This window comes from Meles meles, chromosome 18, assembly GCF_922984935.1.
Source record: "Meles meles chromosome 18, mMelMel3.1 paternal haplotype, whole genome shotgun sequence".
Taxonomy (NCBI): domain Eukaryota; kingdom Metazoa; phylum Chordata; class Mammalia; order Carnivora; family Mustelidae; genus Meles; species Meles meles.
In genome coordinates, this window is record NC_060083.1 from 1431232 (window position 1) to 1458774 (window position 27543).

General features: G+C 49.9%; 1 protein-coding gene across 1 annotated transcript in view; it reads left to right on the forward strand.

The window, feature by feature from the left end:
- The first annotated feature begins 2331 nt into the window (after positions 1-2331).
- SLC47A1 (solute carrier family 47 member 1) overlaps positions 2332-27543 on the forward strand; it is a 54837-nt gene continuing 29625 nt past the window's right edge. The window contains exons 1-4 of the mRNA XM_045984872.1: positions 2332-2529; positions 9336-9502; positions 22588-22595; positions 22657-23444. Of these exons, the coding sequence (XP_045840828.1) occupies positions 2332-2529; positions 9336-9502; positions 22588-22595; positions 22657-23444 (1161 nt within the window). The remainder of the gene's footprint in view (positions 2530-9335; positions 9503-22587; positions 22596-22656; positions 23445-27543) is intronic.

Here is a 27543-nt window from a genome sequence, read left to right on the forward strand (position 1 = left end):
CTGCTTCTCTCTTGGATGACTGCAGCCCCAGCCAACATTTTGACTTGAACTTCATATGAAGCCCTAAGACACACCTTGAATTTTTTTTTTAAGATTTTATTTATTTGACAGAGAGAGATCACAAGTAGACAGAGAGGCAGGCAGAGAGAGAGAGAGGGAAGCAGGCTCCCCGCTGAGCAGAGAGCCCGATGCGGAACTCGATCCCAGGACCCTGAGATCATGACCTGAGCCGAAGACAGAGGCTTAACCCACTGAGCCACCCAGGCGCCCCAATACACCTTGAATTTCTGACCCTCAATAACTGTGTGAGATAATCACCGTTAAGATGCTACGGTTTGGCGTTAATTTCCCCTGTAGCGATAGATAACTAATACAAAGGTAGAATTAAAGAGCTACACCAAAAGCATATGTGTGCGTCCGACCCAGTGTGTGACCTTCCCATGTGCCTCCTCTGTTGACCCCATTCACGTGACCCTTCCCCTCTAGCTTCCAACTGATGTGGCGTACCAGCTGGAGGAGGAAAGGAAGAAGCGTGGACGGGAATGAAGACCAACGGAACGTGAAAGTCGGGCCACATGCTCTGAGCTTGCTGTAGAATGGAGTCCACGACCGGCACCTGTGTTTTGGCGGAGACCCAGAGGCGGGCACAGGGTGGGAGGAGGGCTTTACGGTGGCGGGGGGAAGCTGGAAACAGGCTGCTGTGTGATCGGTGCTGTGTGATTGCTCCCAGGTGCATCTTTGCTTTGCTCTGGCTGCTCCCAAGCTGGAGGCAGGGACAAAATTCAGGGCAGCTGTACGTGGTTAATCAAGTCCTGGCCATTTGGAGCTGATTGTTCTAGAAGTCATTGCTTGGCTTCCTGGATTGTGGCTGGAGATAGCAGTCTGACTTCCGAAAGTCCCACCTACAGCCAGTTGCCTTCCTGGGCTGGCTACTGTCCTGAGGAGTAGATGGTGTGTTGGAGCTCCCCACCTTTTTTTTTCTTAAATAATCTCTGTGCCCAACATGAGGCTCGAACTCCCAACCCTAAACTCAAGAGCTGCGTGCTCTACTGAATGAGCCAGCCAGGCGCCCTTGGAGTTCTACTTTGATATATGGCCTGGCATCGTCCATTCGTATATTCAGTCTCTCAAAGGCTGCGTATCCCCAGCTGCTTCCCTACGGGGTCACTGCAACCTGTGGCCTCAGCGGAGGTTCACAGATCCCATCAGGTGGCCTCTCTGCGGGGTCCCCTCGGTCCCCAAGTGCAGGTAAGCACTGCCTCCCCTCAGGTCCGCAGGCCCCAGGCTCAGACACCCTGGTGGGACTCTCCAAGGGACTCATGAGTGCGTCCTGTCGTCCTTGGTTCCAGAGAGGTGGAATATGGTTGGGCATCAGAATCTGCTCCTTCAGGAAACAGAGCACAATCGCAACCCAAGCTTCAAGAATTCGGCGGTGAGCCCGGTTTCTGTTTTCTCCCCATGTCCCATTTGAACTTGGTGCTTCAGAGGAGGGCAGGGGGACCTCAGCCCAGGGGCACACAGCAACACATGGAGGGGTCCCTACCACCACATTCCCCTGAGCTGCCCTTACAGGGGAAAATTCTAGAAGCTGAATGTCAGAAAGAAACAGAATGACGTCTGCCAGCTTTATCTTCAAGGGATGCACAAAACAGACAGTGGCAAAGAATAGAGACAAAAGTGACCGAGGGAAACCCGGATGTATTTTGAGGTGTCCCGAGCACGTTCTAGAAATAGAAGGTTTCTCGTGTATCAAACAGAATGATAGACCCACACACTCACACGCGGGGCTGGAAAGGAACATGCTGAAACACTAGCCAGTGACTATCCCTGGGTGGGGAGGGGACAGATTTTTATTTTGTCTTTGTGCCCATGTTTCTCAGTTTTCCTCAACGAATGGGAAAGAACGGTGGCAAGTGTGCCAAATGGGGTGGGCCTGGGGGCTGCTTGGCTCCACATCCTGGCTGTGTCTCTGATCAGTTGTGCGACGTGGGCGATTTATCTTATTTTTCACTGCTCGGTGCCCAAAACCCTCCTCTGGAGAACGGGAACAATAAAGGTTCCTACCTCATAGGGCTCCGGGAGTGAATTTACGGAGAGTGCTTCGGACAGCGACGGACAGGCACATAGTAAACACCATCGACTGTGGTGCTGGGTATTGTTACCGTGATTATTCCAACACGATTACTGTTTCCAAGGCCAGAAACTTCTGGTTCCATCAGTGGGCAAGGGAAGGTCACGTGAGTCCCGCACCTGGGCGTGAGAGCATTCCGGGGCCTGCCGGACCGCGTGATTCCGTGCTCTGTGTGCGGCGAAGGGATCACGCAAATCCACATGGGTCTGACCACAGTGGCGGCCACGGGCAGCCCGACTCTGTGCAGGCCCCACGCGCGTGACCTGGACCCCGCCGGGACTGCAGAGAGCAGAGACCGCGCTGCCCGCTTAGAGACGCGGCTCACCAGCAGAGGGCGCAAGCGGCAAACCCGGGAAAAGCCCGGCCTTGGCCCTTGGAAAATCGTTCTCCGGGACACAGTGAGTACTTTGGAGATTTTCTGTTTGCGCACCCCGAAAAGACTTTCTGGAAATCGACGTGACCTTTGCATATTTTGTAGCGGGCACCTAACACTTTCTGTGATAATTAAAAGTCGTTGCAAGAGCCGGCATGTTATAAATAGTAATATGCTAAAACCTGCACTTACGTCATTTTCTAAATATAGCCCGTGAAGTGTAAACACCGCCACGATTTGATACTATGATGCACTTTAAAAAGACAAGAACAAACTCCTATGTGCTGGTTAGAAATTTTGCATGGTTCCTTTTTCTCTTCGTATGTCCCTGTTCCTCCCTCCACAAATTCAGGATGATATACACTTTCATGCCGGATGACTTTTTATTTTACCCCCCCCCCGCCCCCGTCATACTTCTCTCCACAAAAATGCAAATATAAGTTGAAAATGAAAATGCCTATTTCCTGAGACCTTAGAGGTCTAAGCGTTAACAACTTTTCTTTGGGATGGAATTATCACTGATTCGCATTAGCGCAGCCCTCAGACAGCGCAGATGTATTACAAGTTTTGGTAACAGAGCTTGAAATGGTCCGATTGCAAGTTTCTGCACCCTGGGGCAATGCACCCTTGGGAGAAGGTGACTTTTCTGGTGGCAAAGACCGAACAGAGAAAGGGCAAAGACAACCCAAAGGAACACTCAACGCACTGTGCTTTTCTCAGGCAGGGTGCTTGTAACAAGGAAATGGAGAGTCTGGAAAATCAGTTCCTTAAAACAACTTGTCACAGACTCCCTCCGAGAGTCTTGGGGTGCGTCCTGGGGTGTGCTGTCAAAGTCCATTCTTTAGAGAATAGAAAAGCCAAATGAGTACGTTGGCCACTGGACTGGGGGCGGGGGTGGGGGGCTGTGTTGGCCCAGCTGAGTGGATACAGTAATGGGGAGAGCACAGCAACATGCTTTCGTTATAATGAAATGTCCTTGGCCCATGGGGTGGCTGGATCAGAAATCACTGATGGGGGGGGGCCCTGGGTGCTCTGCCTTCGGCTCAGGTCACGATGCCAGGGTTCTGCGGTGGAGCCCCAAGTCAGGCTCCCTGCTGTGGCAGGGCGGGGAGGGGGAGGTTTGCTTCTCCCTCTCCCTCTGCTGCTCCCCCTGCTTCTGCTCTCTCTCTGTGTCAAATACATAAATACATAAATAAATAAAATTTTTAAAAAATCACTGATCAAAGTCAACCCAGAGGAAGCTTCAGGACCCACTCACAGACGGCATCTGTGCCAAGGGATGAAAAGAAAATGTTCCTGGTGACATCACTCTTTTACTCCAGGGAACGGCAGCACAGCCAGCCGGACCCACTCACAGACGGCATCTGTGCCAAGGGATGAAAAGAAAATGTTCCTGGTGACATCACTCTTTTACTCCAGGGAACAGCAGCACAGCCAGCCGGAGCTATGTCTGTTTCAAATGTTTTACATTCTTTTTAAGAGTTTATACTTCATACCATAAGCATCACACGCGTCTATAGTCTATCTAATGGCCTTACTTTGCTCACTGAAATAGTTTACAGCTCTTCAAATCCCGTTTTTAGCAAGTCCTATAAATAGAACCTGAATGTGAGAAAATGAATGTATTTGTAACTCGCCTGTTTTAATTTGTAAAAATAGGGGTAGTTTGTGATTGAATGGAGCTTCAGTCCCCTTGCTTTTTTGGTCACACGTGATGTCTGGTCTCTGAGATTTTAAAATAGATGAAATGCATGTTTCTTAATGGAAAGGATAAATTTTATGTTTGACGTATTTACATTAGAATCCTAGTTAGGCCTGTAAGGTCCTGTTTAGCCAGAGTGCCCCCCTGCCCAGAAATTACTTCAAAGTAAGTCCCGGAAACCAGTCCCAGGTAGCAAAGCCCAAATACAAGGGCAGGTCAGGCCAGGTGGAGACATCTGATCAGTGGGGGGGATGCATACTGTCTCCCTAGCTACCAGGGAGTGTGGGTCCCGCCTTTTGGGCTCCAATTCTGACCAAGGTGATAGGCTCGTTCAAATATCTACTATAGAGTAAATTGTAGTTCAATTGGCCACCCATGTGTGACTTAGCGTGACTGTGCAGCTTTCTCTGGGTGTTGCAATCTCATTGGCCACCTGTGTGTGGCCAGGCCCAGCTACATGGCCTTTGCTCTATAAAAGTTAGTCTGTGAGGCTGGGAGGAGTCGCCTCTTTGTAAGAGACGGCCCCAGCTGGTGGGTTTGATTCTCCATGCTTGGCTCGAAATAAAGCTTTGCTTGACCTTCGCTTTGTATCAGTCTCACTCCTTTGATGACGAAGCTAACAAGGCCAATTGCTTTTTTTTTTTTTTTAAAGATTTTATTTATTTATGTGACAGAGAGAGATCACAAGCAGGCAGAGAGGCAGACAGAGAGAGAGAGGAGGAAGCAGGCTCCCCGCGGAGCAGAGAGCCCAATGCAGGGCTCAATCCCAGGACCCTGAGATCATGACCTGAGCCTAAGGCAGAGGCCCAACCCGCTGAGCCACCCTGGTGCCCCTCTCTCTTTCTTTTTAAGATTTTATGTATTTATTTGACAGAGAGCAAGTGAGAACACAAGCAGGGGGAGGTGCAGAAGGAGGGGGTGAAGCAGATTCCCCGCTGAGCAGGGGAACCCCCCCCCCCCATGTAGGGCTTGATCCCAGAACCCTGGGATCATGACCTGAGCTGTAATCAAGACACTTAACAGACTGAGCCACCCTGGTTCCCTGTCCTATGTGTTGAATTCGAGGATTTTACTGGCAACTAGTTATAACCCTTCCAGCATTGACGCTCTCTACTCGTGGCTTCTCTCAAACTTCACTGCTCTCGTGTGGTCCTCTGACCTAGATTAAATAGATTTGAGGCACTTTAGAGAACAAAACTGCTGGAATCATTATAAATGTAGAAATTTCACAGACTCTTGGGTCGAGGTTGCTCCTGACAATATGGAGATGGTGGGTGCCTTTTCTGAACCCCCACATCTGAAAATATGGGATTTCTTCGTTTTTGTCACTGTGTGCCTAGGGACAGGGGGCTCACACAATGCATTTGCTGCGTATCCCTGTCTCTCAATGATCGGATATTAAATTACGACCTATTTTCCCGCTGTCTCTGGAATCAGGCAGAAGTCATTTCCAGTCCCCTTTCTGCACTTAGTCATCACTTACCCTGGGGCAAGTTACTTAGCCATTTGAACCTGAAAGGAGGCCCTCTGAAGAAGCTAAGAACGGCTTGCTCTAGGATTGCTGTGAAGATTAGGAGATTATGGATGAAAGCACTGACCATAGCCCCAGAATATGTGGCTAATGCTATTACAAAAAAAGAAAATGTCATTATGTCAAATTATGGGTAATGACATGACATTTTTATTGTTGTTGCATTAGTCAGCTTGGGCTGCCATAACAAAATACCATAGCCTGGGAGCCCTAAACAACAGAAATTTATTTTCTCTTGGTTCTGGATGCTGGAAGTCCTAGATCAAGGTGCTGGGTGGCTCACTTCCTGCTGGGGACCTGCCCTGCCACTCTTTGATGGCCGCCATCTTGCTCCGTCTGTATGGCCTTTTCTCTAATGCATGCTGTCTTTTTAAAAGGGCATCAGTCCTACCAGATTAGGACCCCACCTTTCTGACCTCATTTAACTTCAATTACATCCTAAAAGTCCTACCTCCGGGGCGCCTGGGTGGCTCAGTGGGTTAAGCCTCTGCCTTTGGCTCAGGTCATGATCTCAGGGTCCTGGCATCGAGCCCCGCATCGGGCTCTCTGCTTGGCAGGGAGCCTGCTTCCTCCCCTCTCTGGCTGCTACTCTGCCTACTTGTAATCTCGCTCTCTCTGTTAAATAAATAAATTAAATCTTTTTTTTTTTAAAAAGTCCTGCCTCCAAATATAGTCACCCTGGGGGTTAGAGCTTCGACATGGGAATCAGGGAGGGGACACAATTCAGTCATCATTGTTATTAATATTCTTGGGGTCAGGTGTGCCTGGATGGCTGAGTTGGTGAAGCATCTGCCTTTGACTCAGGTCATGATCCTAGGGTTCTGGGATGGAGCCCCATATCTGGCTTCCTGCTCTGCGGGGAGTCTGCTTCTCCCTCTGCCCGCTGCTCCCCCTGCTTGTGCTCCTTCTCTCTAACAAATAAATAAAATCTTTTAATTTTTTTTTAAAAGATGCTGAAATGGCCAAAAAATATGTGAAAAGAGAACAGATCTCATTAATCCTTAGGGGAATGGAATCAGAAGCAAAATGTTCTACGCACAAACACACACACGCACACGCAGCACACGTTGGTGAGGAAGTACAGCAAACGGAAATGTCTGCCCTGCTGGTGGGCATTTTCTGACGGAGGATTAGCACAGTCATGAGAACCAGCCAACTTCCATCGCACACCTGAGCAGGGATAACCCTGAGTGCTGAGAGAGAGAACGCTGGGTGAGAGAAGTCACACACAAAACGTGCGCCCTCACTAAATTCTTTTTATGTCAGCAGAAAACAGCGAAGCTGAGTTTGTATTCATTTCCCAGGGTTGCCATAACCGTTGATCTCTACACACTCCATGACTTTCAACAGGAGGAATTCATTCTCTCACAGCCAGGAACCCGGAAGTCTGAAGTCAAGATGTCCGCTTTGTTCCCTCCAGAGGCTCCAGGGGAGAACCCACGGTTACCCCTTCTAGCTCCTGGCAGCTGTAGAACAGCTTGCCCGACCCCATCATGGTGGCCTCCCTCTGTCGTCTCCTTCTCTGTCTTCCCATGCCCTTCCCCAAGTGGGTCTTTTCCCTCTTCTGTCTCCTGTAAGGACACTTGTTGTAAGAGCCAGGGCCCATCCGGGCAATCCAGGATGATCTCTTCTCCAGACGGTTAATTGAATAACATGAGGAACTTTTTTCCAAATAAGGTCACGTTTGTGGGTCCTAGGGATTATATTTTTGCAGAGTGTGGGGGAGGCACAGTTCAGTCTGCTACCACGCGGGATAGTGGGTTCATTTGGGGAGATTAGTGACTAGAAGGCCACAAGGGGGCTTTGGAAGGCTTGGTAATGTTCTGTCTTTAATCTGGCTACTGGTTACGGAGGTGTGTTCACTCTGCGAAAATTCACCAAGCCGGAAACCCATGATCTGGGTGCGTTTATTTATGTATGTTGAGATACGGTGGTTCTTTCTTTTCAAAAGGGGTAGGTAAAGATTGTCCGTTCTTTGCTGATCTTCCCAGCTTCCTAATGAAGGGAGTTTGGGGTTCTCTGAACAGACCAACCTTTGGGATGACATCTCAACTTTCGTCGGATGTGGAGGCTTCAGTAGAAAGAGGGTCAATGACAGATCACGCACCCCAGAAGAAACTACAGAATTTTTTTTTTAACAGAAAAAATACAGAAGAAACCACATCCTTGGCTCAGATCATTCTAGAACTATCATGTGGGAAGCAGAGAAGCCACACATCATGTGAGAGCAGCATTAGGACTGGCCGGTGGGGATTTTATATTATGTCTCAGCGTACTGAAGAGCCTCCCCCTTCTGGGGTACGTTAGGCAGAAGAGAGGCTCCCAACCATGCCCATGCCTTAATCCCTGGACTCTGTGAGTAAGTTAGATCACACGGCAAAGGGAAATGAAGGATGCAGGTGGAGACGGATGTGATTTGACAAGGACTCCATCTGCGTTGCTAGCTTTGAAGATGGAGGAAGAAGCCACGAGCCCAAGAAACATGGACAGCTCGCTTCCTGAAGCTAGGAAGGACGAGGGAATGGATTCTTTCTTGGCGCTTCCCAAGAGGAGTGGAGCCCGGCCAACACCTTGACTGCAGTCCAGCGAGAACTACTTTGGACCTCTGACCTCCAGAACTGTGAGATAATCCACTGGTGTTGTTTAAACCACTAGGTTTGTGGCAACTGGTTCCAGGAGCTCCAGGAAACTGGTAGAAGTCATGAGACCCATCACTGAAGGTGTTCAAAGAAAGACTAGACGGCTTGCCGTGGTGGTCATAGAGGACACACAGAGTAAGCTAGAGATTCTGTAAGACCCCTTGTCTCTTGGAGAGGAGGAAGGCTCCTATTTGCGTCCTTCAGTAGAGTTCATGGTGTGCTGTTATACACATTTTATCCTTTAAGCCTCTCAACAAGTTTATGGAAATAGAGGGCACCTGGCTGGCTCAGTCAGTAGAGCCTGCGACCTCTTGGAGGTCGTGAGTCCGAGCCCCACGTTGGGGGGAGTAGATGACATTAAAAAAAAAAAAAGTTTATGTGAATAGACCGAGTAGGAATTATTTTTATCATTTAGTGGCAAGAATGTTGAAATTCAAGGTACGGTGGCTGGTCTGCAGTCATGGAGCCAGGAAATGCTTCAGGGTTCTGGTCTCCTGATTTACCGCTGGGTGGCTCTTTCTTTCTTTTTCTTTTTTTTAAAAGATTTTAAAATTTTATTTATTTGACAGACAGAGATTACAAGTAGGCAGAGAGAGAGAGGAGGAAGCAGGCTTCCTGCTGAGCAGAGAGCCTGATGTGGGGCTCGATCCCAGGACTCCGGGATCATGACCCGAGCCGAAGGCAGAGACTTTAACCCACTGAGTCACCCAGGCACCCCTGGGTGGCTCTTTCCACTCAAGGATGCTGCTGCTTTCAGAAACTAAAGGTCTCCATTGGTGGGGAACCGAATGGGCTTATTTCACGCTATCCCAGAGAAAGACCTAGGGTGTCTCCTTTTAGCCTCCAAATCCAACCCCCGTCCAGCTCTGCCCTGCACCCTTTCCCTGCCCCCCGCCCCGCGGCAGCGCTGAGTCAGTGAGCTCCTGACTGGTTTGGGGTGTTGAGCTCCCTCGTGGCAGAGCAAGCCTGGCCTCCGAGCGGCCAGCCTCCGGAGCTCACTGAGGCAGCAGCTGGTGCAGGTGTTAACCTCTGGCGTTGCCTGGAGTTTGTTTATCCTGATCGGAAGGAATGGCAGCCACGCCTTTGTACCCTGGCTGGCCGCCCCGTGGGACATCAAGTCCCCAAGGTGCGGGCTGGGCGGGGCCAGCAGGCATTCCCTTCCAGGTGTACGTGGTGTACCTGCCTGGGGGGGTGCAGAGCTCCAAGCCCAAGGGGAGTAGAGATCCGCCCTCTCCCCTCTCTGGGGCGGGAACACTGGCTTTCGCTGACACTTCCGACCGGAAGACACTCACCTCTAGTTGTCTGCTCTGTACCCGTTCCTCCCCTCTTCTATGCCAGAGGAACCACACAGTGCTTGTAAGGGGTCATTTCCCACCACGGCCTGAACTCCCTCCTGTTTGAAGCGGTCGCCCCTTGGATGCATCATGAAGGCGTAAGACACACAGAACAGTGCCCAGATTCGCGACAGAGTGTGTTAGCCTAAATCAGTCCCCAAGTCCGCTTCTCCCAGCTTACATAGAGGCCTTTCTGAGGACCCTATTGGGGAGGGCATCAGTTTCCCACTCTAGGCAAGATCAGGTTCTACCACTTAAATTTTACTTTTCAGGTGATAGGGTGACCTTGGGGCGCCTGGGTGGCTCAGATGGTGAAGCGTCTGCCTTCGGCTCAGGTCATGACCTCAGGGTCCTGGGATCGAGCCCTGCAACATGCTCCCTGCTCAGCAGGGACTCTGCTTGTCCCTCTCCCTCTGCCTGCCTCTCTGCCTACTTGTGCTCCCTCCCTCCTTCCCTCTCTCCTTCTCTTTCTCAAATAAATAAAACCTTAAAAAAAAAAAAAAAAGAAAGAAAAGATGACAGGGTGCCCTCAGCAGGTTGGACAGTTTGGGGACTTCCAAGTTGCTAGAGTTGCGTGTACACGTGGACTGGAATTATCTTGATTCTGCCACTTTGCGGAGTTCATAGTTGTCCCTTCTGTAAGTGCTGATCCATACGAGCACCCCCGTGGGGTAAGATACCTTCAAAGCTATTTTGATGCATCATAGATCCTTAAGACACAAAGCTCAGACAGACAAAACAGCACCCAGATTTGCTAAAGAGTGTGTTTGCCTTCACAAAACCCACCGGGAAACGGCGAGGGGACATTGGGAAAAACATCGGAGACCTGGATTCAGAGGCCTCAAAGTTTGTAAGAATTTGGGGCAAGTTACTCTGTTGGTCGTGGTTTCCCGGTCAGTGAGGACCATTTGGCCGAGCTGAGGAAGTTCATGAATGAAGGGCACCACAAGTTCAGGAGCAATTGAGGGAGGACCTGACCTCTGACAAATTCTGGTGAAATATCAAAATTCCAAAGATAAAGTCAAGATTGGCCATATAAGGAGGAAGAAGAAGAAAAAAGCCGTCTTTTATTTATTTATTTAGGAGAGAGAAAGAGCAGGGGGTAGGTGGGCAGAACGGGAGAGAGAGGAGGAAGCAGACTCCTCGATGAGCAGGGAGCCCAATGCGGGATTTGATTCCAGGACCCGGAGATCATGACCTGAGCCGAAGGCAGACGCCCAACTGACTGAACCACCCAGGCACCCCAGAAAAAAGCTTTCTGTATCAATGAGGCTGTTTTCCTCAGTGTGATAGGTACAGTTGTCCAAACTGGACCAGAGTTAGACATGGAGGAGCCCAATGGAGGGAAGGCTCAGCCATACCCATCAAAGCTTCTAGGGTCTATGTTCTTTGGGGAAGCAACTCTGATTGCTGACACTTTGCCGACACGGTGAATGGGAGCTTATGTACATGTTCCAGGCAGGAGCGAATCCAAAGCAAACACTTTGTACCCTGAGCTAAGCCAAACCAAACCCCAAACCCACTCTGTCAAGGTCTGGTTTCCCAAATTAATGAGACCTGAGTCCTATAAATTGTTTCCCCTCTGACCTAAAACCGTCCTCCTCAACTTTTGTAATGCCGACATCTGAAGGCATGTGGCCAATTTTATGGATTTGATTTTCACGTGATCATGGGATCAAGGCCTGCATCGGGCTCTTTGCTGGGCCGGGAACCTGCTCCCCCCTCTCTCTCTGTCTACTTGTGATCTCTGTCTATCAAATAAATAAATAAAATCTTAAAAAGAAAAAAAGAAGAATTCACTCAAGGCAGAACAAGAGAGAAGTTTCTTGAACACAGTGCAAGCGAGCCATGGACGGGACAGCGAAGGAGAGAGTGTCTGCCACGCGGCGGTGGTCAGGGGTATATTTACAGGATGGAGTGACGGAGTATGGGACCGCAGGGAATTTTTCCTTTTTTGGTGATTTTAAGAACTGGGCCGGTTGTAATTGGTCCCTTAGGGTCTGTGGCCGTTCCGAGGTGTGTCTTTTAAGGAGCCTGTTTGCATTCAGCTCCGTGGTCACTGCGGCCTTTTGCCTTGTTCAAGTTCACTTTGCTCAAGCCTGTTGCCTGAATGCAGCCTCTCCATGGCGGTTTGCCCTGGCCTGGCCCAGCATGAATCTCACAAAACAGTAAAGCTTGGGTCTCACGGACCCTGTGTTTTCTTTTTTTTTTTTTTTTTTTAAGATTTTATTTATTTGACAGAGAAATCACAGAGAGGCAGGCAGAGAGAGAGGAAGGGAAGCAGGCTCTCCGCCGAGCAGAGAGCCTGATGCGGGACTCGATCCCAGGACCCCGAGATCACGACCCGAGCCGAAGGCAGCGGCTTAACCCACTGAGCCACCCAGGTGCCCCCTCACGGACCCTGTGTTTTCTATGAGTCCTTTGGTTCTGCTTCGTCCCAGGTGATACCTGCGTGTTGGCCAAGTCCGGTTTGGTCTGGTTCTGACCCTCGTACAGAGACTTCTGTCCCTATGGCAGGGGTGGGGGCCTGGGGGGTGGGATTTATGGCTGGACTGTTTGGTGAGCAGCGTCAGATGTCCGTATTTCTGGTCATTAGTTTATTTCCTCCTTTATCTTGGAGATTCTGGTATCTCGATTGGGAAGCCTAGTTTTATTTTTTTGTTCCTACGCCAGTACGAGCTCAAGTCACTTAAATAGGAAATGTAGATTTTTTTCCTCCCTGGGACGGAGAGAAGCTTGATGGTAACTGTAGTTCCGCCGTCCAGTAATTGTTACAGTTCCGTGTTTTACTTAGTGACCTGTGCGTTCTCTCTCTCTGTGTGGCTATGCTTGTAAGAAGCATTCTGCACCGAATTCCAATGTGCGTGTGCGTGTGTGCGCGTGCGTGTGCACAGGGGCCAGTTCCCCACACCACCGAACAATCCTTAGACACTAGCAGGGTATCCTACGAGTCAAGTCAATTTTTATACCATCTACCTGGAGATAGGGTCATATCCCACGGGTAAAGGGCTGTTCTATAAGGCCGCCCCTCACCCTCCTGTCCCCACACTTAAGATGCCAAACACAAGTCCAGACTGGCCCCTGTACTTTTGACCAACAGGCCAGAGTCTGGAGATACCCATGACCCCCACCTTCGATTCAATTAACTTGCTAGAGCAGCTCACAGAACTCAGAGAAACAGTTTACTGACGAGGTGACGGGTTTGTTGTAAGAGGATATAACTCAGGAACGGCCTGATGGAAGAGATGTGCAGGACAAGGTATGTGCGAAGGGAGGAAGCTTCCATGTTCTCCAAGGGCCACTGTCCCCAGATATACACCTGCTCACCAACCTAGCAACTGTCTGAACCTCATCCTTTGGGGTTTTTATGGAGGCTTCATTAAGTAGGCACGATGAATGAAATCATTACCATTGGTAATTGAACTCCACTTGGATCCAAGCCTTCTCCCCTTCCTGGAGGGTGAGGGTAAACCCAGAAGGCTCCAACCCTCTAATTACACAGTGGCCTCAACTAGCAAACCGTCCTCACCCTTGTGAGGCCTGGGAGTCACCATGAACAGAACAAAAGGCATCTTGATTGCTCTTCTCACTTGAGAAATTCCGATGGTTTGGGGAGCTCTGTGCCGGAAATGGGATGAAGAACCCAATACAACATCCATTTTTTAAAAATTTAAAAAGATTTTATTTATTTATTTGACACACAGAGAGAGATCACAAGCAGGCAGAGAGGCAGGCAGAGAGAGAGGAGGAAGCAGGCCCCCTGCTGAGCAGAGAGCCTGATGTGGGGCTTGATCCCAGGACCCTGAGATCATGACCTGAGCCAAAGGCAGAGGCTTAACCCACTGAGCCACCCAGGTGCCCCCGTATCCATTTTTTTTTTTATTATAAATCACATTCACAATTTTAAAAAACTTTCCCCTTCTTGCAAATGAGAGTAACTTACCTTTCACAATGGTCTATTTATAATCTCTCTGGAGCTAGAGCCCTTTCTCTCTGAGTCTTTTGACTCTGTGACTCCCCTGACTGTACCCTTTTCCAGTTTTGGTTTCATCCTTGGGCTGGCAGCATGATGGGATGGCTGGACTTTTAGGGATCACACCTAGATGTCGTAGGGGCCTACTTACCTGGAGCAGCCCCACCTTGGTAGAACAGCCATTTTGTTGTTTATGCAGTGAACTTAGATTGACCCTGTCCCCCAGAGGAGCTCACTTAGAAACGGGTCTGGGAAACCGGGAACGTATGGCCGACCAGCCCCTGATGAAAGAGCCCATATACCAGGACGTGTCAGGTCAGGTAGAGAGAACAGAGCCCAGAATGCAGGGATGAGTCAAGCCAGGTGGAGACATCCAATCAGTGGGGCGCACATACTGCCTCCCTAGCTACCAAAGAATGTGGGCCCCGCCTGTTGGGTGCCTTTTGGGCACCAATTCTGACCAAGGTGATAGGCTCGTGCAAATGTCTACTATGGGGGAATTGTAGTTCAATTGACCACCCGTGTGTGACCTAGCGTGACTGTGCAGCTTTCTCTGGGTGTTGCAATCTCATTGGCCACCTGTGTGTGGCCAGGCCCAGCCACATGGCCTTTGCTTTGTAAAAGCTAGTCTGTGAGGCTGGGAGGGGTCGCCTCTTTGTAAGGGGTGCCCCCCCCCCCCCCCGGTTAGTTTGGTTCTGGATGCTTGGCGCGAAATAAAGCTTTGCTTTACCTTCGCTTCGTATCAGTCTCGTCCTTTTGTCCCCGGGCCCTTCAATATTGCAACACCTGAAGGGGAAAATAAGGGTTTTCCCCTTCGAGGACTCTTTCTTAGAAACAAGGTGGTCCTTGCCAGACACCTGCGGCACACGTGTCCATTCCAACATGGAGCCCTGACCAGGAAAATGAGAACTAGCCTAGACGAATCACTTGGAATGAAAAGAATATTGGAAAATTAGGGGCGCCTGGGTGCCTCAGTGGGTTAAAGCCTGTCTTCGGCTCGGGTCGTGATCCCAGGGTCCTGGGATCGAGCCCCGCATCGGGCCCTCTGCTCCGCGGGGAGCCTGCTTCCTCCTCTCTCTCTGCCTGCCTCTCTGCCTACTTGTGATCTCTGTCTGTCTAATAAATAAATAAAATCTTAAAAAAAAAAGAATACTGAAAAATTAGCCACAATGACCGCCATGGTTCCTTACAATAAAAAGAATCTGAGTGGCTTTGAGTTTTTCATCTGTAACACACAGTGCTGGAAACAAAGGATACCTCGCATGTGCTTTCTAAAACGTGGCGACCTGCGAAAATAGCCACTCTGTAATGAAGAGTTCATCAGAATAAAGAATCAGGAAACCAGAGACACGTTGAGAATACGGTGAGTGTGGGACGCAGAACACTGTTCCCGAGAGACGGCCACACCCTAACCCCTGCAAACTCTGGGCGTTGCCTTTTGCCTGCCAAAGGGACTTTGTGGACGGGCTTAATTTTTTTTTTTTAAAGATTTTATTTATTTATTTGACAGAGAGAGATCACAAGTAGACAGAGAGGGAGGCAGAGAGAGAGGAAGAGAAGCAGGTTCCCGCCGAGCCGAGAGCCCGATGTGGGACTCGATCCCAGGATCCTGGGATCATGACCTGAGCTGAAGGCAGCGGCTTAACCCACTGAGCCACCCAGGCAGCCCTGGACGGGCTTAATTTAAGGATCCTGCATGCAAAGATCATCCTGGATTATCAAATATAATATATAATTATATAGAATAATTATAAATTATAAATTCATAATAAAACTGTAATTATATATTTATATATAAATTTATATATAATTTCTTATTATAATATAAATTTATAATAAAATTATAAGTAATTGTGATTATAAACATATATAACATTATATAATATATAATTATATAATATATGATATATAATATAATCTCAAAGGTCCTAACAAGAGGAGAGCAAGAGGGTCAAAATCAGAAAAAGGCCATGTGGTGCTGAAGCAGAGGTTGGAACAATGAACTTCAAAGATGGAGTAAGGAGGGGCGCCTGGGCGGCTCAGTGGTTAAAGCCTCTGCCTTCGGCTCGGGTCATGGTCCCGGGGTGCTGGGATCGCGCCCCGCATCGAGCTCTCTGCTCGGCGGGGAGTCTGCTTCCCCCCACCTCTCTCCCTGCCTACTTGTGATCTCTGTCTGTCGAGTAAATAAATAAAACCTTAAAAAAAAAAAAAAGATGGAGGAGGGAGCCATGAGCCAAGAGGTGCGGGCAGCCTAGAAACGCTGGAAAAGGCAGGAAGATGGATTTCCCCCTAGAGCCTCCAGAGCATCGCAGCCCCGCTCACATCTTGCTCTTACCCCACGAAACCCATTTGGGACTTACGACCGCTGCAAAATAAAGTTTCTGAAAGAGGACTCCACCAATCTCCAGGTTGACCTCAACATTCTAACCGATTAAGTTCTTCTTTCCAGTTTATCTCTTACCTCAGGCAAAAGACCCCGTGGGCAAGTCACCCGGGCTGGGAACCGAACTATCCAGCCCCTCAAGCCATCAACAACCGCCCTGAGCCAGCGGGACCCCTCCCGCGGGTGACTGACTCCAGGACAATGATGGACCAGATCTTCACTGCCCACCTGTGGGGACCCACCGACCTTCGTCCCTTAGGTAAACCTGGAATTTTTTCCGGCACTTTGGAGACAGTCTCTGAAACTGTTGATTGTCTTCCCCAGTGCTGGCCTCACTGAAGTAAATTCCTGTCTGTTTCACCACCATGGTCTCTCCGCCTTTGGATTTTGTCAGCAGTAAGCGGCTGAACCTGGTCTGGGAACCCTCGGACCCCACCTGCATTCTCTTGTTTCAAGCCACTAAGTTTGCGGTCGTCTGTTACAGCCGTAATCCACAAACATTTATCACTGGCCAAAACCGATTCAAGAAGAGGTAGAAAATCGTAATACACCAGCAACCTCTTAAGAAAAAGCAACTTGTTCCCTTTTCCTTTTTTTCTTACGTTCAAACAAAATATAGCCCCTAAAAGGATCAGCCAGTTGTCTAGACGCACGCCTTCAAACCTTCAAAGAACAGATAAGTCTTTTAATTAATTAATCACCTTATTTGACAGAAAGAAAGCGTGGGCACAAGCAGGGGGAGCAGCAGGCTCCCCGCGGAGCAGGGAGCCGGGAATGCGGCTCGATCCTAGGACCCTAGGATCATGACCTGAGCTGAAAAGGCAGACACTTAATGACTGAACCACCCAGGCACCACAAGAACAGATAATTCTTTTTTTTTTTTAAGATTTTATTTATTTATTTGATAGAGATCACAAGTAGGTAGAGAGGCAGGCAGAGAGGAGGAAGCAGGCTTCCTGCTGAGCAGAGAGCCCGATGTGGGGCTCGATCCCAGGACCCTGAGATCATGACCTGAGCTGAAGGCAGAGGCTTAACCCACTGAGCCACCCAGGTGCCCCAAGAACAGATAATTCTTAAGATATTTTAATACAGAGCATAAAAAGAGAACTGATTCTACAAGGTTATAGCCTACGTTGGACAAAGATGGGAACGCAGATATAAAAAATCCTGAATAAAACCCCTGTAATAAATTCACCACCATACACCAACGGGACTACGTCATAATAAAAGGAAACTGGTTCCAGGAACCAGTAATGGTTAATCATTAGGGAAGCTAGGATGAACTTACATTAAAATCCGAAAAGAAGAGGGTTTCCTGGGTGGCTCAGTCAGTAAAGCATTTGTCTTCCGCCCAGGTCCAGGTCGTGGTCTTGGGGACGTGGGGTCGAGTCCCACATCCAGCTCCTCACTCAACAGAGAGCCAGTTTCTCCCTCTCCCTCTGCCTGCTGATCCCCCTCCTGTGTTCTCTCTCTCCTAAAAGAAGAGAACGTGATTTCTTTGGTGAATGCTGGGACAAAAAGGAGATAAATGGAACTTCAATACAATTAAAAAAAAAAAATCTCTTATCAAGAGCCACGTATTGGGGCACCTGGGTGGCTCATTTGGTTAATGACCTGCCTTCGGCTCAGGTCATGATCCTGGGGTCCTGGGTTCGAGTCCCACATCGGGCTCTCCTCTCAGTGGTGAGTCTGCTTCTCCCTCTTCCTCTGTGATCTCTTTTGCTTTCACTGTGTCTCAAAAAAAAAAAAAAAAAAAGAGCCACATGTGAACAGAATATGAAAACTTGTCAAACATCACCAGCAAACTCAATACATTACTCCTCCAGGGGAATCAGAAATGAATCGAAGTAGGGATATGATTAACCGGGAAGGCTCAGTCTCTTAATGTGGTACATTCTTTCTGAATAAATGTCAGTCAAAATCCCAGCACTGTCCAAGTTAAGCTTTTCCACAGCTCTTCATGAAGTGACCCTTTACTTCTTCATTGACTCCAATAGCCCTTTGTAACTATGACTTTTTATTTTTTTTAATTTTTAAATTTTTTTATAAACATAAAATATGTTATTAACCCCAGGGAATATGACTTTTTAAAAAAGATTTTATTTATTTATTTGACAGAGATATCGAGAGAACACAAGCAAGGGGAGTGAGAGAGGGGAAGTAGGCTTCCTGTGGAGCAGGGAGCCCGATGTAGGGCTCGATCTCAGGACCCTGGGATCATGACCTGAACTGAAAGCAGCTGCTTAACTGACGGAGCCACCCAGACGCCCCTAAATATGACTTTTTTTAATGTAAGAAAAAGCCTATCCATAAGGTCCATCTCTTGGCTCCCTACCATTCCCTTGATCAAGCTGTCTAGTCTTTGCTGTGTATTGTTTTAAACTGATGATCGACCGACAGAACTTCTCTCCCCCCTAATTTCCTTTTCCAGAAAAACATATTTTTCATATCTTTGCTTCTTTACATTCCTAAATGCTTTTGAGTTATTTTTAATTTTTTTAAGTAGGACATGTATTGCAGTAGACTAAAACCTGATACATTACTTGGAAAAGACTGGTCCTCTTCAAGAACATCACATGTCTCTAACTGATTCAAGTCTTTTCTAAAATTCACAAAGACATGCCCTGTCTATTTCCTATTAAGGTTACTCTTAGGGCACCTGGGGGCCTCAGTGGGTTAAGCCACTGCCTTCAGTTCAGGTCCTGATCCTGGAGTCCTGGAATCGAGCCCCGCATCAGGCTCCAGCTCTATGGGGAGTCTGCTTCTCCCTCTGAACTTCTCCTCTCTCATGCTCTTTCTCTCTCGAATAAATAAATAAAATCTTAAAAAAAAAAAAAAGATTACTCTTAAGCTTTGTTTTTGAGGACCTGCCACAGCCCAAGAAATGCCTGTACTCTGGTCTGATTGCATTTAGCTTTGGTTCTTTTCATCCAGATGGAAAACTGAAGAACTCGGAAACAGGCCAGTTTCATAAGCCTGTTATTTATTGCCCAATAAAGATACTTAAAAGCTACTTAAAAACTAAAATCAACAAGCGTTGATTGTAGTTCTCTGCAAGGGAAAAACTTCCAGGTGTCCCCCAAGCTCCCAATTTGCCTGCCTTTGAGAGTCGAATCTGTTTGTTCTGTCTGATTCTATATAAACAATAATTTTCAGGAGCTGAACTGATGCGGATACATTATTACTAACTGAAGCCCATACTTCACTCCGATTTCCTTGGTTCTTACCTGATATTTTTTTTCTGTTCCGTGATTCCACTCAGCATACTGCCTGACATTTTGTTGTCCTATCTCCTTAGGTTCCTCCTGGCTGTGACAGTTTTTCAGAGGGTCCTTGTTTTTTGTTGACCTTGACCATTTTACGGAGTGTTAGGTGTTTCATAGCATATCCCTCGGTTGGGATTTGTCTGATGTTTTTCCGATGCTTAGACAAAGTGGGGAGGTTGTGGGTTTCAGTGAGAAGACCAGAGGTTAAGTTCCTTTTTCATTCCATCACATCAAAGGTGCTATGCTTGGTTAAATAGCATCATCTCCCCCAAAGGCCTGTCTACTTGGACTTTCAGCATGCGACCTTAGGGACACCTGGGTGACTCAGTTAAGCGTCTGCCTTCAGCTCAGGTCATGATCCCAGAGTCCTGGGATCAAGTTCTGCATCAAGCTCCTTGTTTAGCAGGGAGCCTGCTTTTCCCTCTGCCTGCTGCTCCCCCTGCTTTTGCTCTCTGACAAATAAATAAATAAAATCTTAAAAAAAAAAAAAAGTACATGACCTTATTTGAAAAGAGGGTCTTTGCAGATGTGATGAAGTTAAGATGAGGTCGTAATTAGAATGAGTCCTGATCCCATGACTGGTGTCCTTACAAGAAACCAGAGACATAGAGGTAGACACACAGGGAATGCTATGTGCTGACGGAGAGCGAGATTGGAATTGTGTTGTCACAAAACAAGGAATGCCAAAAATTGCAGGCAGCCCCCAGAAGCTAGGAGGGAAGCATGGAAGAGAGGGAATCAACCCTGCCGAGGCGTTTACTTTACTTTATTTTTAATTAATTTATTTATTTGAGAGGAGAGAGAATCTCAAGCACACTCTGTGCTGAGCACGGAACCTGACATGGGACTCGATCCTGGGACCCTGAAGTCAAGCGTAGAATGTTTAACGGACTGAGCCACCCAGGCACCCCTAAGTCCTTGAGTTTAGACATTCTTCCGCCATTAAGTTTGTGTTAACCTGTCACAGCAACCTTAGGGACCTAAGATAGTTGCATCCATCAATATGATTTTGATAATGACCTTGATCATCTGGCTGAGACAGCATTTGCCAGTTGTCTCCACTCTGAAGTTACGATTTTTCCCCCTTTGCATACTGCGCTCTTTGGAAGGAAGTCACTGTACATAGCCCCTCTAAGGAGGGGATTCTGTTCTACATCACAAGGTACTACTACTTTGAGATTTCTTCTTCCAATATTTTCACATATGGTATCACCAGTTTAAAAGACTGATATTCGGGGCACCTGGGTGGCTCAGTGGGTTAGGCCTCTGCATTCGGCTCAGGTCATGATCTCCGGGTCGTGGGATCGAGCCCCGCATCAGGATCTCTGCTCAGCGGGGAGCCTGCTTCCTCCCTCTCTCTCTGCCTGCCTCTCTGCCTACTTGTGGTCTCTGTCTGTGTCAAATAAATAAATAAAATGTTAAAAAAAATAAAAAAAAATAAAAGACTGATATTCTCTGTTGAAGAACTTGCATGTAGCAACTTGTTAAACCTTGTTACCTTCTCTGTTAGCTTTCTTTCCCATTTTTCTTTGGATTGTATGTAATTGTCCTTGCAAGCTCTTACCTCTTTTTCCTAGTATTTATAGATTACATTTGTTATATGTCTAACTGCATTGGCCAGAACTCCAGAAGGCTGTTCAAGTCAAGAATAGCAATGATTGGGATGTAGCGCCCAGCCTAGGACTTTTGTCTGGTGGGGACTCACGCCTCCTCCTCCACTCCCTAATGAAATTCTGGTGGGTCTATTAGCAGTCACAGTGGTGACATTCGGACGCTTTGGGTTTGTGAGTGGACAGCTAAGAGAGAATTCTTGAGATGTTTTTGGTGCAAAAAGGTGATTGCATTATAGCATGGGGACAGGACCCGTGGACAGAAAGAGTGGCACTGGTTTTGTGAAGTGTTAAAAATACTTTTTAATTAGCGGGGCTTAGGAATAGCATAAGTTTTTAAGGAATTGGAAAGCAAGGCTTTCGGGATTTTAAAAGGCTAGCTGCTGTTAAGATAAAGTCACTTTTAGTCTCTAATAAAACAGAAACCTTAAGGCAGGAAGGCAGCCATGAATTCCTTGAGGAAGGTCACACTCTGTAAATTTCAGGTATTTATCAATGGGATGCAAGCTGGACGGAGATTTTTTTTTTTAAAGATTTTATTTATTTATTTGACAGAGAGAGAGATCACAAGTAGGCAGAGAGGCAGGCAGAGAGAGAGGAGGAAACAGGCTCCCTGCGGGGCTCAATCCCAGGATCCTGAGATCATGACCTGAGCCGAAGGCAGCAGCTTAATCCACTGAGCCACCCAGGCGCCCCTGGATGGAGATTTAATTCAAGCTACATTTGTCTTGCCTTTGTTTCCCTCATCAATAGCACCCAGCCCTTTTGGGACAGAGCTGAGTGCAGGGTGCCCTCCAGCCAAACATTCCACCCTATTCCCCTACCCAGGATGATTGTTTCAAAGTGAGCAAGAAACCTACATATGAAACCTACAAACATAAGTTTCCTCTCTGTTTTTTTGTCTGTTTGTTTCCATCTAGAAAGGGGAGGGTCTTATTACCTGGCTTAGGGGGTGGGAAAGAAAGGGGTGAGTGTTGCTGAAGGTCACCCTGCCCCCCCAAAAAAAGGTTGCCTACAGAGAAAAATATGAAACTGGGGAGACAATCGAAAAACGAGGGGAGGATGAGGAGAGCGGAAGGGGGGAGGGAGAACCCTAAAGATCTTATTTTAAAATCCCCGAATCCAAGCTTTCTGGTTATGGGAGCCCCCAAAGTTGAATCACTTCTTCTTTTTTTTTTTTTTTAATTTATTTGACAGACAGAGATCACAACTAGGCAGAGAGGCAGACAGAGAGAGAGGGGGAAGCAGGCTCCCTGCTGAGCAGAAAGCCCCACGTGGGGCTCGATCCCAGGACCCCGGGATCATGACCCAAGCTGAAGACAGAGGCTTTAACCCACTGAGCCACCCAGGCGCCCCAAGTTGAATCACTTCTTACAACCGAAGGCATTTTGACTATTAGAGAAGTCATCCTGTCCCGGGGACTGATGTCCGCTGGGCGGTTACTGTGTAGCAGGCTGAAAGCCAAGGGGTCCACCTTCACAAGCTCCGAGTCCTCACCCAAACCAGCGACGGAGAGGCCATTCCAGTTTTACAGAGGAGGAACTGAGGCTCTGGGAGGCAAGCAAGTCGCTCTGCTCTCCGGGTGGCAGGTGTCTCCCGAGTTCGAGCTTGTTAACGCTCACAAACTTCTGTTCCCCCACTTCAGGCCGATGGGTAAATAAACAGAGGCCGCATAGTTCTGTTTGGGAAACGTGGGCTTGTTGCTCTCTTTTAGTAGATACTAAGTCTTCCAAGCAGTTGGCGGGCGAGGAGGAGTACGCATGTCCCAACCGCGGCCTCAAAAGGCGCGCGCTGAGCGCACTGCGCGGGGCGAGTCCCGCCGAAGCTCAGGAGCCCGCGATGCAGGCGAGCGCCCCGCCCGCGCCCCTGGCCGACCGCCCGGGCGGAGTGACCACTCTAGACCCTTCTTCGCCACACGTTTCACAGCCTGAAGCCCTCGGCGCAAGGCCCAAGACCCGGGCAAGCCGCGGCGTCCGAAGCTCGGAGGCTCCAGGCGCCCAGAACGCTTTCCGTCTGGTCCCAGACCTTGTGCAACCCCTCGGCTTCCCGGTCCGGGCGTCCGTGGGCCTCTGCGACACCCGCGGGCGTCCACGCTCGTGCGGAGATGCAAGGGAAGCGCCCAAGGTCGCGGCCGGACAGGCGGCACGCGCGGCTGGGCCCTGGGCTGCTGGCGGGCTCGCGACGCTGGGCAGGCGGCCCGGGGCGGGGACTGGGGCGGGGGCAGCCCTGCGTCCTCCCAGAGGCCGCCTCTGCGCTTCCCAAACGCACAAGGCAGAGGTGGTCCTGTGCCCTTTCACAGGCCCGTTCTGCGCTCCCCAAACGCAGAGCGCCTGGCGCATGGAGGCTGTAGAGGGGCCCGGGCCGGGAGGTCAGGGGCCCGGCCCCGAGAGCCCCGGGCCGGGAGGCCAGGAGGCCGACCCCGAGAGCCCCGGGCCGCGCTGCCCGCTGCTGTCCGGCTTCCGAGAGGAGCTGCGAGCGCTCCTGCTTCTGGCGGGCCCAGCGGTGAGTAAGGCGGCGTCGGGGACCCAGGACGCGCGTGTGGCCCCGGGTGACCGGGGAGTGGGGGGAGGGAGCGAGCGAACTGGCGGCTGGCGGGCGGGCGCCGGGGGACGCGGTGCCCAGAGAGAGCCCGGCGGGCGCGCGTCCTGGTGCCTCCGCGTGCGTCCCGGGCCGCGCTCTGCACCCTCGCCGGGGCGGACCGCCGGGCGCGGCTGGCACACTTGGCACACCCGCCCGGGCGTGGGGAGCCCCCAGGGAGCGGGCACCTGCTCGCCTCCAGGCTCTCCCGGGCGCATTCTCGGGGTGCGGACTCCATGGAGCAAACAGGTTCGCCGAACCTTTGACATTGTTTGAAAACTAGCTGCCGAGTTGGGACTTCAGGTAGCTAAATTACCCCAAGACAGGGTAATTAAATTAGCCATTTAGTAATTAGTAATTAAGCTACATTAATAGTTTAGTAATTAAGCTAAATTATCCTCCGTGAGGCAGGGAGGAAGGGGGTGAAATTGTCTGTCCTGGATCAAGATCTCCAAAACCGTCAGAGTTACCCAGACTTTGCAGGAGGAAACCAGAGGCGTCCTCTTCTGCCCCACACTCCCCTCCCGTTAGTGAGTTTATTTTTTAAAAATGTTTTTATGTGGTTCTCTTTGGGGTTGAGGTTTCTTCCCATCATTAGGTTAGGTTTTTTTCTGCGTTATCTAGCTGAAAGTTATGTGGGTTTCAAAAACCACAAGAAATAGAATCCCGTCCCTGTTTTCCTGACAGTTTGGGTGGTTTTCCAGTCAGCGGAGTGAGTCATTTCATTGGACCAGAAGAATCCATTGTGGTTTTAAGGGCTAAGTCGTGGGCGGCTGCGTAGACATTCCGCACCCGCGAAGGTTAAGGTGGGCTGGTGCGTGTTCCCGGCGCGCTGGCGCCGCTGTCGGTGGGATCGGATCGCGGGATACCTGCTGTGCTGTGCAGGAGGCAAGAGTAACGCCAGGGAGAAAGCCAGGAAACACCAAAGACGTGTTTGTGAAGCTCTTTTGCAAAATGCAAAGAATGCATGGTTTGGAATCTCCATTCTCTATACCTGGGGCCCAGTTCCCTGCTTTAATCTCAGAAGGAAGGTTGGGAAACAGCTGTGTGACCTTGAGTAATTCCCTGTCCCTACTCTCTTCTAGCCTGTGCTTTTCCATCCATAAACTGAGGCTCATAATCTGTGCCCAGATTTCCCTCACGGGGCCGCTGTGAGAAAGTTCTCTCCATAACATCGTGACTGATGTAGTAATACAACAAACACCACAAGGCAGCTTCCTGAGACCCTGCGTCTCCGGGGACCAGTCCTTTGTCTCTACGGGTCCCCGAAGTAACCTGGTCCCCCTTGATGCAGGAGACTTTCTAGGTCTCCAAGGACGGGCATGAGCCTGATATGCTTGGTCCTTTATGTCTGTGCGTGTACAGCGTAAAGATATATGGGACTGTGTTAGTTACGAGTGTAATTAATATTTGTCATTGGAGGAAAGAAACCAGAAAACCCAGGCAACCAAAGGAAGACGCCACTGAGATAATTTGGGAATGCATTTTCCTTCCAGTCCTTTGTGTGTGGGTTTGTATGCGATGGCTTTACCGAGTGACGTCCTAGAGTTCCGGCACCTGGTTAGTTTCTTGTGAATTCTATATGGAACCCCTCTTGGTCTTTCTACAGCTCTGTTTCCATCCGCTGTGAGCGCTCTATTTCCTGAGGGGCTTGGAGGGGGAGGAGATAGATGCCTCCTTCTTCTCCCGTGCTCAGTGTCCCATACTCTGCTCTCCAAGGATCTACCATCAATTAGGTGGGATGCCTGGTCTGAATTTCCCGTCTCCGATTTTGTCTCCGCTATTCACGATCTGCCTTCCAGGCCTCTCCTGTGAACGTGGACCCTTGAGGATCTGAGATAGGCTTCAGGCTCAGGTGTTCAGACTTCCCTTACCCCTCTCCCATCGCGCTTTCGGTGAGGCCTGTAGAGAGAATATTCCTAACACAAGGGAAAGCGGAGCGTGTTAGAATGCAAGTCACTACGTGTTCCATTTGTCATGCGGAAAACGTATTTGTGTGGGAGAGGGACGTAGCTGGTAGTGCCTAGTCTCGGGCATTTCAGTCACGCCTCCTTCTGGTCATTAGCGTTTTATCTTTTTTTTTTCTTTTAGGATTTTATTTATTTGACAGACAGAGATCACAAGTAGGCAGAGAGGCAGGCAGGGGGCAGGGGAAGCAGGCTCCCCGCTGACCAGAGAGCTCGATGCGGGGCTCGATCCCAGGACCCCGAGATCATGACCTGAGCCGAAGGCAGAGGCTTTAACCCACTGAGCCACCCAGGTGCCCCCCCCCTTTTTTTTTAAGTATTTTACCTTTATCGCGAGACTAGGTCGTAGTCCTGAAAATAATCTCAGAGAGGGACGGCACTCTGCCCAGAAGCACGGGCTGAGCGCCGCATTGCTGAGGATGAAAACGGAGTGGAATAGCTTGGGTCCAAACCGAGTGAGTTTGTTTCCATCCGTGTCCAGAAAGGACTGCCTGAGAGGGAGCCGGAGAGCCTTCTAGGGCTGCAGGGCAGGAAGACCAGAGCCGGCCCCGCAGGGCGAGGGGTGGCTGGATGGACGGGCCAGACTAAACACAAGGCATGCAGGCTAATGGCTTGATTTTTATCCTAGAGGCAGTGGGGAAAGTCCTTGGTGACATACTAGGGCTCAGCAGAAGCGAGCTCCTGTCACAGGCACAAGGTGATGTAGGCTCAGGAGATAAAGGTCTCCAAGAACACGAGGCATTTCAAAGGCTGATGGGCGCGGGGGCAGGTGGGCGGGGGAGGCCTGGGGGGTCCTCCCCTCCCCTCCCCTCCCCTCCCCTCCCCTCCGCCATCCATGCTCCAAGCCTGGACCAGGCAGCCTCCCTCTGCCCTCTCCCCTCTTTAGCTCGCCGCCTTAAATGCTCCACGTGGAGCCAGCCACCAAAGTCCTCTTCGGAGGGGAGGTGCGTGTGAGCTTGTCACCCGCTTTGTTGGTCTCGTGAGGTCCTCTGGGGTTTGGCTTCTGTCAGGAGATTTTGTGGTTCCCGGTGGTCCTTCCCCTCGGCCTTGCCTCCGACCCCACATCCTCCGGCTCTCCGTTTCCTCTGCCCGGAACGTTCTGCCCGGATGGAAAGCCCACCTTCACCTGCCTGCTCACCATTCAGGTGTCTGTGGAGCTTCATTTCTTCCAGAACCTTCTCTGACTCCCAGGTTGAGCTCTTAGAGCTCCTGCTGTCTTTGCAGTGCCCATCTCCTGGGTAACTGGCCGCGTCACCCCATGTCGAGCCTCTTCCCCTGCTCTAGGGTGGGTCCCATGAGGTAGGAATGGAGCGACAGCATTCTTCGTGCTTCCGTCCCCGTCCCCAGGGCTTGGCGTGCGGTTTGTGCTCCAGAGATGTTGACCCGCAAGTCAAGTGACGTGGGTCCCAGTTGTCCCTCCGTGATGAACCAGCTGTGTGACGTGGGGCTGCCTGGGTTTTCTCCTGTGTCAACGATGAGGCCGTACCCCATGACTCTGCAGCTCCTTCCAATGCTGACCTTTCAATAACCAGGAGTGAGCTTTCAGGATCCATGGGAGGGGGCGAGACCAGGGCTTCCGGCACCGTGCTTACACAGCGAGCACACTGGGCAGGCTTCTAGCCATTGCCTCTGTGGCATCCGGCCCTGGGGAGCTCCTTTCCAAAGCCTGCAGGTGGCAAGACTTTCGGTTATACTGGCGGGGTAAAAACACGAGCGGGGCCTCAGGAACAGAGGGAAGGAACAGAGGCACGGTCTCAGTCTGATGATTTCGCTTGTGCATTTGACTATAGCTAGCTCCTGCCAGTCAGGCTGTTGCTGAGACAGCCATCCGTGAGGACGCGGGGGGACAGAATTGTCTAATGCCTCAGGCACGGCAGCGGGCCCCATGCTGGGTCTCGTCCTTGACCGGGTGTGTGGATGCGGTGGGCGTGGGGGTGTTGAAAGGCAGATCCCACTGCCCCGAAGATGTCTGGGATGTCTCTTGAGCTAGGGCGGGGCATCGGTGGGCTGAGTAATGTCCCCAGGGGCCCCTCCTGTACAGGAACCACAGTGCGCTG